Source organism: Microcaecilia unicolor, chromosome 3 (assembly GCF_901765095.1).
Source record: "Microcaecilia unicolor chromosome 3, aMicUni1.1, whole genome shotgun sequence".
NCBI classification, from domain to species: domain Eukaryota; kingdom Metazoa; phylum Chordata; class Amphibia; order Gymnophiona; family Siphonopidae; genus Microcaecilia; species Microcaecilia unicolor.
In genome coordinates, this window is record NC_044033.1 from 505,896,825 (window position 1) to 505,914,830 (window position 18,006).

Here is an 18,006-nt window from a genome sequence, read left to right on the forward strand (position 1 = left end):
CTCTCTATCTCAGTTGACAACACCCTCATCGTCCCCGTCTCATCTGCCCGCAACCTTGGAGTCATCTTCGACTCCTCCCTCTCCTTCTCTGCGCATATCCAGGAGATAGCCAAGACCTGTCGCTTCTTCCTCTACAATGTTAGCAAAATTCGTCCTTTCCTCTCTGAGCACACCACCCGAACTCTCATCCACTCTCTCATTACCTCTCGCCTTGACTACTGCAACCTACTCCTCACTGGCCTCCCACTTTGCCACCTATCCCCCCTTCAGTCCATTCAGAACTCTGCTGCACGTCTTATCTTCTGCCTGGACCGATATACTCATATCACCCCTCTCCTCAAATCACTTCACTGGCTTCCGATCAGGTACCGCATACAGTTCAAGCTTCTCCTTCTAACCTACAAATGCACTCGATCTGCAGCGCCTCCTTACCTCTCTACCCTCATCTCCCCTTACGTTCCTACCCGTAACCTCCGCTCTCAAGACAAATCCCTCCTTTCAGTACCCTTCTCCACCACCGCCAACTCCAGGCTCTGCCCTTTCTGCCTTGCCTCACCCCATGCTTGGAATAAACTCCCTGAGCCCATACACCAGGCCCCCTCCCTGCCCATCTTCAAATCCTTGCTCAAAGCCCACCTCTTCAATGTCGCCTTCAGCACCTAACCACTATACCTCTATTCAGGAAATCTAGACTGCCCCAACTTGACATTTCGTCCTTTAGATTGTAAGCTCCTTTGAGCAGGGACTGTTCTTCTTTGTTAAACTGTACAGCTCTGCGTAACCCTAGTAGCGCTATAGAAATGTCAAGTAGTAGTAGTAGTAGTTTTCACTAAGTTGCGGTAAAACGTCATCTGCGGTAGTGTAGGCGCGTGTATTGGGCGCGCAGGGCCAGTTTTTACCTTGTCTGCAAAAAAGGGCACTTTTTTAAAATGGGACTGGAAAAGAGCATGGTGTCCAAAACAGGTCTGAGCCCTTAATGCCACCCATTGATCTAGTGGTAAGGGCTCATGTGCTACACATGCAGTGACCAGTGGGCGCACGCCAACTGCCGATTACCTCACAATCCATGCTCATTAATTTGAGCCAGTATGTGAAGCTCCATCTCTGGCCATCTTCGAATCTAAGCTAAAAGCCCACCTTTTTGATGCTGCTTTTAACTCCTAACCCTTATTCACTTGTTCAGAACCCTTATTTTATCATCCTCACTTTAATATTCCCTTATCTCTTGTTTGTCCTGTTTGTCTGGCCTAATTAGATTGTAAGCTCTGTCGAGCAGGGACTGTCTCTTCATGTTCAAGTGTACAGCGCTGCGTACGTTTAGTAGCACTATAGAAATGATAACTAGTAGTAGTAGTCTTTTGGATTCCAGAATCTTGCTACTCGTCCAGATTCCGGAATCTTGCTACTCTTTGTCCTTATCCTTTATTTGTCCTGTTTGTCTGTCCTGATTAGATTGTAAGCTCTGTCGAGCAGGGACTGTCTCTTCATGTTCAAGTGTACAGCGCTGTGTATGTCTAGTAGCGCCATAGAAATGATAACTAGTAGTAGTAGTATATCTGGTTTGGTACATTTGGTTAGATATATAATCATCTGATTATAGTCTGTCATTTTGCTTCACCTTTTTAATTGCGTAGCTGAAATGTTAGAAATCATTTCTCTTTCATATTAAAGTCAGATTGTATTATTTCCTCAAAGTTTTTGCATTTTCTGAGTGAGGGCCTTTGCTATTTTTTGTTTTGCTCCTTCACATATTTGCTATCTTGGTTTAGTCATCATGCTTCATCTGATTATATTACCTTAGAAAAGTAGATTCCTTCTTGATCCCAAAATCATGACCAGAATAAAATAGGTCACTGTGACTTAAGCTGTTCAACCTTCCACTCTTCAGATCTGTTTCTCTAGAGTGTTTTCAGCAAAAATGAAGCAGGTCACAGAAAACTGATAAACTCAACAATTTATTATATAGACCACAACATAAAATCGCTGACAGGAATAAAAGTTAAAAAAAAAAAACGACATGGTCATCTTTCACCCAGACATGGGTTGCATCAGTGCTGGATGAGTTCAACACTCTGGTATGTTATTTTCAAAAGATTTTGGAAAGGCAGCTTTACGTATCCGTTTGACTTGAGGCATCTATGGAGCTCGTTTTCCAAGCAGACGTCTCAAAATAACCAAAAAAAGGTCCATCTGCCCAGTAGCATTCCTAGCCTGTTTGCCAACTGGGACGGGTCGCTGCTGCACACACCGACCCCCCCCCCCCCCCCCCCCCGGCGCATCACCCCCCGAAGTGCATCACCCTCCCGAAGCATAACACACCCACCCCCACCCCCAAAATGCATCACCAGACGTTATCTCAGCAAGGGGGTGTGCAGAGCAGGCGTGTGTCTGTTGGCTCTGCCGGTCCCCTGCCCCAGAACAGAATGTAATGTTAGAAGGGGACGGGCAGAGCCGACAGCCACACGCCTGCTCTGCACACCCCCTTGCTGCCTGCACCCGGAGCAGACCGCCCTCACCTCCCCACCCTTGGTACACTATTGCATGTGATTAAACATCTAAATCGTGATTTTTTTGAAAAGGCAAAATCGGGACCTTTTTCATTGAGTTCGTCCAAACAGCAAGGGGATGTGTTGGAAGTGTGATTTGGGCGGGACTAGGGCCGGCCCAAAAGTAGGACATCTTTCAGTGGTAATGGAACAGGAAGAAATGTCCAGGATACAAAAGAACTATGTTTTTATCTAGACCTGTTTCAATCAGGTTTAAGTTACAAAACAGTGCTCTGACTGACCAACTGACCACTGGAGAGATGAAGGCTTGACCCATCCATAATCCGCCCCCCCCCCCCCAATTGATGCTGTCCCCCTCCCACCCCCTTAAGAAGTGAAACTGAAAGGGATACCAGGTGCTATGACAGCATCAAGTATTTATGGGTATACCCAACTACACAGCAAGCAGCTCCCAGGAGTAGCGTAGTGGTCAGTGCGGTAGACTGTGAACAAGGGGATTCAGGTTCAAATCCCACTCTTCCTAGTAGAACTGTGGTAGAAATTGTGAGCAAAACCACCAAACTGCCTACTGTACCTAAATATAGGACATACCTGTAGGGTGGAAGGTTATTGTAATGGTGAAAAGTTGGCTTTATTCTGTTCCTGTGTAAGACTCTGATGAGACCTCATTTAGGGCACAAAGATTACCATGCTTGCAACATTGGCTTTAGATTGATTGTAGCCAGTCTAAAACCAACATTATTTAGTGTCTAATGCACAAAGTGATTCTGTGTCCCTTTTACCATTCCACATTGAAGCTACAGATAACCCTATGCAAGTGTTACAACAAGCTCTTCAGTTCGATTCCCACTTCAGGCACAGGCAGCTCCTTGTGACTCTGGGCAAGTCACTTAACCCTCCATTGCCCCATGTAAGCCGCATTGAGCCTGCCATGAGTGGGAAAGCACGGGGTACAAATGTAACAAAAATAAAATAGATACTATTGGAGATTCTACATGGAATGTTGCTACTATTGGAGATTCTACATGGAATGTTGCTATTCCACTAGCAACATTCCATGTAGAAGGCTGCGCAGGCTTCTGTTTCACAGAAGCAGAAGCCTGCGCGGCCACATTGGTGATCTGCAAGGGCCGACTTCTACATGGAATGTTGCTAGTGGAATAGCAACATTCCATGTAGAATCTCAAATGTTAGCAACAGTGGAGGAGTGGCCTAGTGGTTAGGGTGGTGGACTTTGGTCCTGAGGAACTGAGTTCGATTCCCACTTCAGGCACAGGCAGCTCCTTGTGACTCTGGGCAAGTCACTTAACCCTCCATTGCCCCATGTAAGCTGCATTAAGCCTGCCATGAGTGGGAAAGCACGGGGTACAAATGTAACAAAAAAAAAACTGAGCATGCTAATTAGAGCCTTTGGCTGGGGCTTTAACGGGGGCTAGAGCTGGTACTGGAATGATTAGATTTCTGTCCTTTTATCTGCTCTATGTGCCTGCAACTTCTACATATTATTGGCTTTGTTTCGGTTATTTTTCACAAAGGTTCTGCAATAATGCAGAATATATTCCTTCATGTCTGGCCAGAGTTTTTAGGAAATCCCCACAGTAACGGAATTCAAACATGCGTGGGATAAACATAAAGGAATCCTGTTCAGAAGGAATGAATCCTAAGGAGCTTAACCGAGATTGGATAGCAGAGCCGGTAGTGGGAGGCGGGGCTGGTGGTTGGGAGGCAGGAATAGTGCTGGGCAGACTTATACGGTCTGTGCCCTGAAGAGGACAGGTACAAATAAAAAGTAGCACATATGAATTTATCTTGTTGGGCAGACTGGATGGACCGTGCAGGTCTTTTTCTGCCGTCATCTACTATGTTACTATGTATTAACATTCCAACCAATACACAGACATTTCTGTGAACCGAGTGTCTAACTTTAACATGCAAAACTTAGCAGGTCTGCAGTTGTTGTTAAGTTTTGCATGGTATCCCTGGTGGTCCAGTGGACCCCCTCTCAACCCCCTTCCCCCCAGCATTTAAAACCTCCTTGAGGTCCTTTGGACCCCGACCCCCCCCCCCCCAAAAAAAAAACCTTTAAAACCTCCCTGGTGGATCCTTCTGACCCCCATGACCCCCCCAGCCCCCCCTCCTGGGCCCTTCTGGAACCAAAAAATTCCTGGTGGTCCAGTGGACCATCTCTCAAGCTCCTCAACTCAAAAAAACTCTGTGGTGGTCTAGTGGCCCCCACCCCTCCCCTCCTCTCCTTACCCCACTCCTCCCCTCCTCTCCTTATACCTTGTAAGAGTTGGAGGCCGGAGGGCAGGAACAATGCCTACGCCCTCCTGCTTCTGGACCTCTTCTCAAAAAGGTGGTGCCCAGCCCTTGCCCAGTGTAAATAAACCTTATATGGTGCTTAGCCCCTCCCAGTGCATCCCAGGATACACTGGGCAAGGCTGGGCACCACCTTTTTGAGAAGAGGTCCAGAAGCAGGAGGGCGTAGGGCAGGCATTGTTCCTGCCCTCCTGCCTCCAACTCTTATAAGATATGTGGAGGGGAGAGGTGGGGGGGGGGGGTCAATAGATCACTATGGAGTTTTTTGAGTTGGGGGGGGCCTCTTGAGAAGGCCCCAGGATTTGTTGGTTCCAGGGGCTGCAGGGGGCACGGGGGGGTCAGGTGGGGGTCTGCTGGACCACTAGGGAGTTTTAAAGTTTAGGGGGGGTCAGGGGACACTGGACCACTAGGGAGTTTTAAAAATTCTAGGGGGGGTTAGGGTACGCTGGACCACTGGGAGTTTTAAAGATTAGAGGGGGTCAGGAGGGGTCCGATCATCACTGTTCTGTATTTAAAAATCTCAATATTCTCCCATAATAAACTTTAACTTTTACAGAGTACAGCTGCCAGGTTGATCTATCATGCTCAAAGATAAAACAGAGTTAATCCATTACTTCTTAAATTACATTGGCTAACTGTTCACAGGGGGTCAATATGGAGTAATGACTTTAGTTGAGAACTGAAACTCCTTTTTCCTGCTGGCCATTCCTCTCCCTATGCACCCAAGCATCTTTCTACCTTTCACCGTTGCCTTTTCTACTTGTTTGGCCACCTTAAGATCATCACATACGATCACACCCAAGTCTCTCTCCTCTTTCGTGCCCAAAAGTTCTTCACCCCTAAACTATACTGGCCCCTTGGCTTTTTGCAGCCCAAATGCGTTGCCCTGCATTTTTTAGCATTAAATCTAAGCTGCAAAATTCCAGACCTTTCTTCTAGCTTCGTTAAGTACTTCCTCATGTTATCCACACTTTCGGTGGTGTCTTATCACGGATTTTGGTATCATCCGCAAGGAGGCAAACCTCACTAGACAGCCCTTCAGCAATATCGCATACAAAAAATGTTAAAAAGAACTGGTCTTCTAAACTCACCAAACTATACTTGAAGTTGGAGAACAATTTATCTTCAACTCTTTCATATGTTTCTCTACCTTAACCCTTTGCCACCCTCCATTCTGCAACCCAACACGATAAGGATCATAGTTATGGATGGGACACACAGCAAATAAAGCCCCTCTCCCCGTTCCCTGCTTACCCACCGAGCACAGTGATCCACTCTATACCTGCCGTTTTCCACCCACAACCCACCTTGTGAAATCAATGTATTTTCTTCAATAGCCCTCTTGCTTTGTAGGGGGAAATCCCCTTATAATCCGTTCAGAACTCTGCTGCGCATCTTATCTTCCGCCTAGACCGATATGCTCATATCACCCCTCTCCTCAAGTCACTTCACTGGCTTCCGATCAGGTACCGCATACAGTTCAAGCTTCTCCTACTAACCTACAAATGCACTCAATCTGCAGCTCCTCACTACCTCTCTACCCTACTACTACTACTACTTAACATTTCTAGAGCACTACTAGGGTTACGCAGCACTGTACAAATCAACAAATAAGGACGGTCCCTGCTCAGAAGAGCTTACAATCTAAAAGACGAAATGTCAAGTTGGGGTAGATGAGATTTCCTGAGAAGAGATGAAGTGATTAGGTGCCGAAGGCGACATTGAAGAGGTGGGCTTTGAGCAATGATTTGAAGATGGGTAGGGAGGGGGCCCGGTGTATGGGCTCAGGGAGTTTGTTCCAAGCATGGGGTGAGGCGAGGCAGAAAGGGTGAAGCCTAGATTTGGCGGTGGTGGAGAAGGGTACTGAAAGGAGGGATTTGTCTTGAGAGCGGAGGTTACGGTTAGGGACGTAAGGGGAGATGAGGGTAGAGAGGTAAGGAGGGGCTGCAGATCGAGTGCATTTGTAGGTGAATAGGAGAAGCTTGAACTGTATTCGGTATCTGATCAGAAGCCAGTGAAGTGACTTGAGGAGAGGGGTGATATGAGTATATCGGTTAAGGCGGAAGATAAGACGTGCGGCAGAGTTCTGAATGGACTGAAGGGGGGATAGATGGCTAAGTGGGAGGCCGGTGAGGAGTAGGTTGCAGTAGTCAAGGCGAGAGGTAATGAGAGAGTGGATGAGAGTTCGGGTGGTGTGCTCCTTCCCGTAACCTCCGCTCACAGGACAAATCCCTCCTCTTAGTACCCTTCTCCACCACCGCCAACTCCAGACTCCGCCCTTTCTGCCTCGCCTCACCCTATGCTTGGAATAAACTCCCTGAGCCCATACGCCAAGCCCCCTCCCTGCCCATCTTCAAATCCTTGCTCAAAGCCCACCTCTTCAATGTCGCTTTCGGCACCTAACCATTGTACCTCTATCCAGGAAATTTAGACTGCCCCCAATTTGATTGACTGCACTTTTTGTCCTTTAGATTGTAAGCTCCTTTGAGCAGGGACTGTCCTTCTTTGTTAATTGTACAGCGCTGCGCAACCCTGGTAGCGCTTTAGAAATGTTAAATAGTAGTAGTAGTTATAAGTCAATACATTTAGGGCCACATAAAGAGAAGGTGAGTATCAGAGTCTCAACAGAACAGAGCAGAAAATACAGCCCTCAGGGTAAACGTTTCAGCAATTCTCAGGTGAAGAGAAAAATGCAGGACATTTCTGTGCTGTCTGCATCTTTATCAGATCACTGATAGTGAGGTCATCAGGGCAGAGTCAACATCACGGTCTTGATAGAATAGGACAGAGATAACAAGCATCAAAATGAAATTTGCAGCAGTTCTGGGGTAAAGTGCAGTGTGCTTACAGGTGCAGAGATAAATGCCAGATGCCTCTGCAATATCTGGCATCTTATCATGCTGCCAACCGAGATGTCATTGGAGCAGAGTCATTATCAGAATCGAGACAAGAGAAAACAAGCTCCAGAATGACATTTGTAGAAGTTGCCCTCCAAATATGTACTTTGAATGTGATATATTTGCAATCTGACAAAGGGGGTCCTTTAATTAACACGTGCTTAGCATGCGGGAAAATACAGTACCGCAGAGCGCGGCATCTGAACACACTTCCCATGCTGGGGGTATGATTGGGGGGGGGGGGAGAAAGTAGACATGACCTATAAGTGCATTCACTCTGCCGCTCCCCAGGACCTCTCCACTTTTGTCTCCCCCTACGTTCCCCCTCGAGTACTCCGTTCTGTAGATAAATCTCTCTTATCGTCCCTTTCTCCTCTACCGCTAATTCAAGACTCCGTTCCTTTTATCTCGCTGCACCTCACGCCTGGAATAGTGTTCCCGAGCCTCTACGTCTAGCCCCGTATTTAGCCGTTTTCAAGTCCAAACTCAAATCCCTCCTCTTTACCACTGCTTTTGACTCCTAACTCACTTACCCTGTCCTTTATCCTCACCTCTTTATTCCCTTACCCTTAATTGTTCTGTCTGTTTACCTGTCTTATCTAGATTGTAAGCTCTTTGAGCAGGGACTGTCTTCTGTGTATGATGTACAGCGCTGCGTATGCCTTGTAGCGCTATAGAAATGATAAGTAGATAGATAGATAAATAGATAGATAGATGCCCAGCACTAATTGGTTAGTGCATGGTTAGCATGTGAGTCCATCCTGCCTGCAGAGTAGGTGTGGGTAAGGGCTCGCACACTAATGGCCAGACGCTAATTGGGAAATTAGCGTCTGGCCATTAATGGGGGGGGGGAGTAGGAAATGCGGCCATTTTACAGCCGTGCTAAAAGTGTCCTCAACACACGGGGAAACCCATGCACCAGTCATAGTTCAGGTCACCTTTTAGCGCAGCTTAGTAAAAGGACCCCAAAACGATTTGTCTAGAATTGCGCTTGCATTTTTCAATGAATGAAACATCAACAGCGCATGCTATGTTTTTCTGTTGTACTCACAGAGCTCTACCCAAGCTAAAAACTTATCCAACAGAATGCTAGGTATTCAGTGTAAACAGGACTTGACCACCAGATATTGGTTCCAAATTATAATCACAGATCCGCTGCACAAAAGATGTTTATAGTACTACTATAGAATGGACCGCTGTGCCTTGTGGGTAAGCATGGAATGGGGAGGAGGGCTTTATATGATCCTTATCATGTTGGGTTACAGGATGGAGGTTGCTAAGGTAGACAGAGAAACATATGAAAGAGTTGAAAATAAGCTGTTCTCCAACTGAAAGGATAGTTAGGTGAGTCTAGAGGACCGGTTCTTTTTAACATTTTTGTATGCAATGTTGCTGAAGGGTTGTCCAGTAAGGTTTGCCTCCTTGTGGATGATACCAGAACCTGCAATGAACTAGACACCACTGAGCACCACCCCGGCTCCTTGTCATTCACCCCCTCTCCAGAAACAGTCCCTTTATGTCTTATCTCCTTATTCAGGCTCCCATGTCTCCTTCCCTATTTCTACCCTTTCTCACCTCCTTCAAACATTTATCCCCTTCATTTGTCCCTCACCATCTTTACAACCCTCTCAGTTTTTCCCCTTTCTCCATTATCCTTTGCGTCTGTGTTTTCTCCCTTTCTCTAGCATCTATTCACCTACCTCCTTCTCCAGTATTTATGTGCCCTGTCTTTCCATCACCTTATCTCCATTACCCATCCCTCTGTCCCTCTATCTTCACCTTTCTTGCATATACCCTTGCTTCTCCCCAGTGGCGTTCCTTGCCTGGATGTCACCCGGGGCGGAGCGCCGATGCGCCCCCCTCCCCGGGTGCAGCGCGCCCCCCCCCCCCCACACTAAATTACACCTCCCCCCCCCCCCCCCGGCGAAATGACCCCCCCCCCCCGGGTGCACGCCGCTGGGGGGGGGGGGTGCCACAGCGTGCGCCTGCTCCAACTTCTTTGCTCGTTCGCTACAGCTCCCTCTACCCCGGAACAGGAAGTAACCTGTTCCGGGGCAGAGGGAGCTGCAGCGAACGAGCAAAGAAGTTTAACGAACTCGGAGCAGGCACACGCCGCGGCACCCCCCAGCGGCATGCACCCGGGGCGGACCGCCCCCACCGCCCCCCCCCCTTGGTACGCCACTGCTTCTCCCCTCCCACATACTGTATGTGTTATCCTCTTCCTTCTCCAATCCCCTGCATAAGCTCCAAACCCTTACATTCCATCTGCCCTTTGTCCAGTGCGTTTTTTCTAGCAAAAAAGGTGCCGGTACTCAAATGCTAGGCCACCCTTCAGGGGTGGGGTGATCACTAAGGGACTCATCCCACAATAGCCAGTCCCTCTGCAACCGGTCACAGAATCTATGACAAGGCAGAATTGGTGTGTATAGTCTGAGCTCCTTCATGAAAACATGGGGTCCATGGGTCAATTTTAGCAGTCAATGGAAAAGGTGCCGGTACTCAGTACCCCCAAGTACCCCCTCAAAAAAAGCCCTGCCTTTGTCATACCCCAGACCCCTTCACTCATGCCTATCATCAGATCTTTCTCCCTCCCCTAGTCTTTTAGCCAAGCCCCCTTTCTCACTGCCCTAGCATCAGCCTCTTCTCACATCTGCCCCTAGCATCAGCCCCCTTTTGCGATCCCCAGCTACTATCTCCTAGCCCCTAAATCAGAGTCATATTGTAGTCCCAGCCACTTTCTCCTAGCCCCTAAATCAGAGTCATTTCCAAGCCCCAACCCTCTTCTTCTACCCACTGCTTTTTTCAGTTCCCAGGTCCAGCTTTTGCCTTCTTCTGCCACATCCCCCCAGCTCTAGTTCCAGCCCCCTTTCTAGCCCCCCAGCTAAAGCCTCACTTTCCTTCTCCCACTTTGTGCAAGTGCACACCCCATTTCAGCTCCAGTCCCCTTATCTCACCTGTCCCCCCAGTTTTCAGCTCCCAGCTCCCTTCTCCCACCTGCCACCCCTCCCTCCTCTTCAGCCCCCTTCTCCCACCTGGTGCCTCCCTTTTCAGCCTCCAGCTCTAGCCTCAGTGCCCATCTCCCACTTGCCCCCTTTTCAGCCCCCAACTCTAGCCTCAGTGCCCATCTCCCATCTGCCCCCAGCCCCCTTCTCCCATCAGCCCTGCATTTAGAAGTCACTTGCAGAGCAATGGGAGCATCTCTTTTCACTGTCACAGCTGTGCCTGCCTTCCTTCGGTTGTTTTGTTTTTGTAGTGGCCACTGCTGCTCAACAGGAGAAGCAGCAGTGGCCGGAAATGGAGGGGGCCTGAAACTGGGAGGGAAGGAGACCCTGAAACTGGGAGGGAGGGGGACAACCCTGACACTCAAAGGGAGGAGGACAACCCTGATACTCAGAGGGAGGGGGACCCTGGCACACACTCTCTTTGTCACACACACACTCGCACATTCACTCTCTCTCTCTCACACAGTCACTCTCACACGCACTCTCTTATACATACACACTCCGAGGAAAACCTTGCTAGCGCCCGTTTCATTACATACAGAAATGGGCCTTTTTTACTAGTTAGTTTATAAGATGATCTACCTCTGTCATTTCTGAAAATTGAGGGGGGGTGGGATTTAAGCCCATTCAATTCCCATGCATTCAACGCCCGCTAATTGGTACTGCCGCTTTGTAAAAGGAGTCGTAAGTGAGCAATTTTTTATTTTTCTATATTTGTATATTTCTTTAGCCACTTTATGTATTTTCGGTTACAGGACTATGTAAAGGTAAGAATAATGGAGTATTTTTAATTCACTGGGTTAAAGAATTCAGACCACATATTTCTTCTTACCAGAGAGAAATCATGCCAAACAAGTCTGATCAATTTCCTTAATGGGAAAGTAATTAATTAGAGCAGGGGACACATGCTGAATATGGTTTAATCAGATTTCAAAAAAAGCTTTTAAGAACAAAAGAAAAAAGTTGTGCCGTGCTGTATCAGACTGAAGGTCGATCGATCCCAATATCCTGTCTCTGACAGTAGACAAGCTGGGTCGGTGGATCTCAAAGAGTAGATGCACTTCCTTGTTGCTCACTCCCATGGATAAGCAGTGGCTTTCCCAGGTTTACACTAATCCTTGTTTATGGATATTTGCTCCTGGAACCTGTTCAAACCCTTTCTAAACCCTGCTATGACATCGTCTTACATTGAATGCTCACTAATAGGGCTGCACCCAAGGTTACTGACCTTAGAAACATAGAAACACTAGCAATAAATGCCCGTTTCTTTAAGAAATGAAACGGGTGCTAGCAAGGTTCCCTTCCCCTCCCCCTCCCTCTCCCGTCATCGGCATACAGGGACAGAAGAGGAAACCTGTGAGGTGTTGCATCCGCGTTGTCATCCGTCCTTCGCACCGTCCGACGTTCAGTGTGTGTGGCTGGCTGCGTCGCCCCCGAAGCGGTTTTGTGCATTTGTGTTGCGCCGGTGTTGGGCGCCATCTTCGTTTCGTCGCGTTGGTGAAAATCGGTGTGGGCGTAGCGTCCTGACATTCCTGTTCGGTGCCATTCGCAATGGAGAAAATCGCGACGTCAGCGACATCCTCACGTTCCTGTTCGGCGCCATCTTGAAAATCGCTCTGGCAGTGACGTCATAATGTTGGACGCGAGGGCGTCACCACCATGGAGAGGCTTCACCACCATGAATCCACGAACCCTTCACGGAAGTGGCTGGAGCTTGGGGCCTCAATAGAACGTTGAGGTAGGGAATTATGTCCGGAAGGGGCGTGGCTGGGGACGTGGCTGAGGGCGGGTGTATGAGTGAGAGTGAGTGGTGCTGACAGGGTACAGCAGTGCAGGGCTTCAGTGGTTCCATGCCACACTGTGAGCTTCAGAATTGGAGGTGAGAATTATTAATATAGATGACGGCAGATAAAGGCCATATGACCCATCTAGTCTGCCCATCCTCTGTAACCTCTAATTCTTCCTGTTCCTAAGAATTGAGGCATATGGGCTGAAACCTTTATCCAGTGTAACCTAGGAAGAAAGAAGAGCATGGCCAAATCCTATAGACGACCCTCAGCCAGAGTGAGTTTGTGTATGGCTGATGTGACAGTATGCCTTGTTTATGTTGGGCCATTCTTAAAGGGTGTCAGTGATAGGTACGTGTCTTTGCAAGGAAGTGGATCCTACTAGGCACATTTTTTAATGTGTGTTTTTGTGACTTTAGGGGGCCCTTTTACTAAGCCGTGTAAGCATCTACATGCGCCCAACATGCACCAAAATGGAGTTACCGCCTGGCTACCACGTGGATCTTACGGTAATTTCATTTTTGGTGTGCGCCCGATACCCGCGTCTGAAAAATAATTTTTATTTTTGGACGCGCGTAGGTCATTACCGCCCAGTTACCACGTGAAACTTTACCACTGGGTCTCAGGCCCAAAATGGACGGGCGGCAATTTTCATTTTGCTGCTCGGCCATGTTTGGCAAAAAGATTTAAAAGGCATTTTTAAGAGGTGCACTGAAAAATGATTCTCAGCGTGCCAAAAACACGTGTCTACACTACCACAGGCCATTTTTCAGTGCGCCTTTGTAAAAGGGCCCCTCGATTTGTTAAATATTAAAGAATATTTCAGTCCTCATTTTCTTTTACAGGAGTAAAGTTTTAGAATTATCTTCCTGTAATTCTTAGATCTCTAGACGATCTCTCACGATTTAGAAAATCACTAAAACCGTGGTTATTTGAGAAATATTAGTATTGAGACGGCAAATGTAGGGAGTGGAGGAGTGGCCGAGTGGTGGACTTTGGTCCTGAGGAACTGAGTTCAATTCCCACTTCAGGCACAGGCAGCTCCTTGTGACTCTGGGCAAGTCACTTAACCCTCCATTGCCCCATGTCAGCTGCATTGAGCCTGCCATGAGTGGGAAAGTGTGGGGTACAAATGTAATAAAAAATAATATGACATGTCCTACAGCTGGTTTTATTTTATTTTTTTAATTAGTTGACTTGATTATTAGTTCCCAGGTATGCCTGGCTTCTTACTATTTGCAAACCACACTGAACTGCTAAGGTTCTTGTAGTATAAAAGTTTTGTTTTGTTTTTAAGTTTAGTTTAGTTTAGTTTAGTTTTGACTGGTGCATTTTGAGATATCCTTGGCATACATGGGAGATGCAGTTGTAACCTGGGACTCACCCAGGTTACCGCCGGACCGGGGCCAACGGGGGGAGTTATCTCTCTCTCGCTGCTTGAACTCACAGCATCAACTCACTCTCAGGCTGCTTGCCCACACACACTTCCAACATCCTCCTGGTCGAGCTGGGGATGGAAATGATCCGGAATATTAGTTTGGGGTTTGCTTTACTTTACTTCTTACATTCCGCAAACACCCGTAAGAGTGCAGCACAGATCACAAGAAGAAGAAACAGGCAAATCCTGCAAATTCATAAATAGTCAAACAATTGCATTTTTTAAAAAAAGCAGCACAGTCTAACTTCTTTAAAAGAACAGTTTTCAAAGCTTTTTGAAAAAAATAGCAAAACCTTGCATTTTTCTTAATTGCACAGGAACTAAAGATTTGCCAAATAAATGTTTTTTATTTATTTTTTGTTATATTTGTACCCCCACACTTTCCCACTCATGGCAGGCTCAATGCAGCTTACATGGGGCAATGGAGGGTTAAGTGACTTGCCCAGAGTCACAAGGAGCTGCCTGTGCCTGAACTGGGAAATAAACTCAGTTCCTCAGGAGCAGAGTCCACCACCCTAACCACTAGGCCACTCCTCCACTGTTGCTACTTTGTGAGATTCTACATGGAATGTTGCTATTCCACTAGCAACATTCCAACATTCCATGTAGAAGGCCGCGCAGGCTTCTGTTTCTGTGAGTCTGACGTCCTGCTCGTACGTGCAGGACGTCAGACTCACAGAAACAGAAGCCTGCACAGCCTTCTACATGGAATGTTGGAATGTTGCTAGTGGAATAGCAACATTCCATGTAGAATCTCCAATAGTATCTATTTTATTTTTGTTACATTTGTACCCTGCGCTTCCCCACTCATGGCAGGCTCAATGTGGCTTACATGGGGCAATAGAGGATTAAGTGACTTGCCCAGAGTCACAAGGAGCTGCCTGTGCCTGAAGTGGGAATCCAACTCAGTTCCTCAGGACCAACGTCTACCACCCTAACCACTAGGCCACTCCTCCAGCTAAACTTTTCAGTTTAGCTGGACTAGGAAAATGAAGTAAAAAGTTATCTCGAAGGAGAAGAATTTTGTGTACTATAGTATAGACTTTAAAATGATTCGGGCCTCCACTGGTAACTAGTGGAGCTCCCTCGGCAGTGGAGAAACTCTGTCATATTTGTGGGCAGAAAAAAAAAATCAAACATGTCTGAATCTTCCTCAAAAGACCTTTACGACAGCCAGCATAAATAACATTGCAATAATCCAAGCTGGATAACGACAAACTTTGTACAGTCAAACTAAAAGCATGAAAATCAAAACAATTACTTATCCTTCTGAGTTTTCTCATCAATAAAAACGATTTCTAAATAAGCAAATTTACCTGAGAATCCAAAGACAGAGGACCTGAGATAGTAACACCTAATATTTGAGAGACAATCATCTAATTCGGGGTCCCTTCAGCTCTCCAGTCCAGGAACCACATGACACTCTGGGAGGATTATGAACAAACTTAAGCTTTTATTGTAAACTAGTAAAAAAGCCCCGTTTCTGATGCAAATGAAACGGGGGCTAGCAAGGTTTTCTTCTGTGTGCATGTGGGAGTGTGTGTGTCCCTGCCTTCTGCCCTCTCTCCATTCCCCTGTGATGTCTGTCCCCTGTGCTCTCTGTCCCCTCCCCCCTCGGAGTCGAGTCCTTCAGTGTTAAGTTTCCTGCTGTGCTGTGTTTGTGTTACAGAGATAGTGAGGGCTTCTGCCCTCTCTCCCCTCCCCCCTCTTAGTCTTTCACTGTTACAGAGAGAGCGATTTGATTTCGTGCTTTGCTGTGTTTTCCTTCACTGTTTGTGTTACAGAGAGAGCGAGGGCGGGGCAGACACTCATGGGGAAACCGGATATCTCTCCCCCTTCACATTTCCGGCTGGAGGCTTCATTTAGAACGTTGGTGGTGCCTTATATATATAGAGATTATGTAAATTCCTTGCCCTCAAGGGATACTTTGAACTCTGTTCTCTTCCCTTGGACCAACAGCATCCCCACACAACATTATGCACATTTTTCAACATCTAATATTATTTATTGATTTATCATTAATAATGTTCAACATTTCTTTTTTTTTCTTTCTTAATTTATTTATAACCATTTAAATTTTTACAAGCGATAAAACAACTTGCTGGAAATACAGAGAAAGTAATATGAGGAATTATTTCAGGCAGGTAATTCTATTCTCTGTGTTCAACATTTCTTAACTCCTATGATGCAAACACATTATTACATTAACTCTTATTCATTTATTCCACATTATCATTTTTAAACAGAGCTCCTCCAGTAACCCCAGAGGTGACAACCCGTTTAAACCGGATTCTGTTTACCTCTCTGTTTCAACCAGCATGAGTCAGGACACTCTGGATCTGTCAAAAGTAGGGACCTGTTAAGCTATCATTCTCCCATCAGAGTCCCTGTAATGAAAATTTTATTTAACATTAACATAACCCTTTATTAAAACACATCATTGTTTTTAATTTCCTTTTAACCCTCCAACAATTTTCACAACCAGTGAGAATATTTTACTGCAACAACAATTGTTATTTTATTCATCAACTAGTAAAAAAGGCCCGTTTCTGGGACAAATGAAACGGGCGCTAGCAAGGTTTTCCTCGGAGTGTGTATGTTTTGAGAGAGTGTGTGTGAGAGTGCCTGTGTGTGAGAGAGAAGCAGAGTGAATGTGCAAGTGTGTGTGTGTGTGACATAGCGTGAGGCTGTCTGTGTGAGAGTGTGTGTGTGAGAATGAGAGTGTGTGTGTGAGAAAGAATGAGAGTGTGCGGCAGGGGCCCCACCTCCGTCTCCCGCTCTCCTTCCCCCTCCCCCCTGTCTTCCCTCCCCCCTTCCTTCCCCTCTCCTTTCCCCTCCCCCTCCCCTTTTTCCTCCCTCCCCCCTCCCAGCTTCAGGGTCGTGGCCCCCCTGCCTCTGCCTTTCAGGGTCGTGGCCCCCCCTCTCTCCCTCCCTCCCACGTTCAGGGTCCCTCCCTCCCACTCCTACGTTCAGGCTGGCTCCCTCGTTCCCTCCCTTCCATGTTCAGGCTGGCTGGCTGGCTGGCTCCCTCCCACCCTCCGACGTTCAGGCTGCCTACCTGCCTTTGTTTGTGGTCTGCTGCTTTTTGCAGAAGCTCACACTGGTCTGTCCATGAGGGTGAGAAGAGAAAGGTGGGGAGGGAGAAGGAGCCCTTCTTGCTTTTACAGTAGCCAGGAAGCGTGTTTTGGATGAGCGATGCGAATCGTTGAGTGTCAGTGCTCCGCCCTCGACGTCATTGCGTTGTGACGTGAGGGTGGGGCGATGGTAGTCCTCCTTTCTTGCAGGTCGTTCGCATAGGTTCGCGATGCGTCTGACGTCACTTTTCGTCGCATAGCAACGGGTGGGCGATGCGATTCGTTGAGTGTCAGTGCTCCGCCCTCGACGTCATCACGTTGTGACGTGAGGGCGGGGCAGACACTCATGGAGGAACAGCGATCTACACAACTACAAATTTAGAACGTTTGGAGACTTGAGGCTTCATTAGAACATTGGAGGTGCGTTTTATATAGAGAGATAATATTTACATTTCTATCTTAAACATATTAGTTTCCAATATTTTTTTTCATATTCAACTCCCGTCCCAACAATCCAATACTTAATTTACTCAACCTTTGGACCTGGGTCCAACCCATGACATTTCCTTGATAGGGCCTTTTGCCCAACCATACTTCCATTCAATAGTAACTTTATTTTCTTCTTTAACCCGTCAACCAAGAACACTCATGTATATGTTTTGTTTTGTTTTCTGACTGCCCAGAGTCCTATTCCATAGTTTATGGTTCAGTCGTACCATTTAGGATCCAGCTTCTGCACCACGATACCTCCTCTCGGTGACCAGATGGCCTACCCAGTCTGCCCATCCACGCTATCTACTCTTCTTATCACTCCCTTAAAGATTCTATCATCTCTTGAATTCAGATACTGTTTTCGTCTCCACCACTTCCACCTGGAGGCTGTTCCATGAATTTACCACCCTTTCTGTGAAGAAGTATTTCCTCAGGTTACTTCTGAGTCTATTCCCTTTCACCTTCATCCTATGACCCCTCATTCCAGAGC

At 47.0% G+C, this 18,006-nt stretch overlaps 1 protein-coding gene across 1 annotated transcript in view; it reads right to left on the reverse strand.

Moving 5' to 3' along the window:
* SPACA1 (sperm acrosome associated 1) overlaps positions 1–15,342 on the reverse strand; it is a gene marked incomplete at its 5' end in the record, with an annotated part of 99,772 nt that extends 84,430 nt beyond the window's left edge. The window contains one exon of the mRNA XM_030195177.1: positions 15,267–15,342. Coding sequence (XP_030051037.1) covers positions 15,267–15,342 — 76 coding nt within the window. The remainder of the gene's footprint in view (positions 1–15,266) is intronic.
* Positions 15,343–18,006: the final 2,664 nt, after the last annotated feature.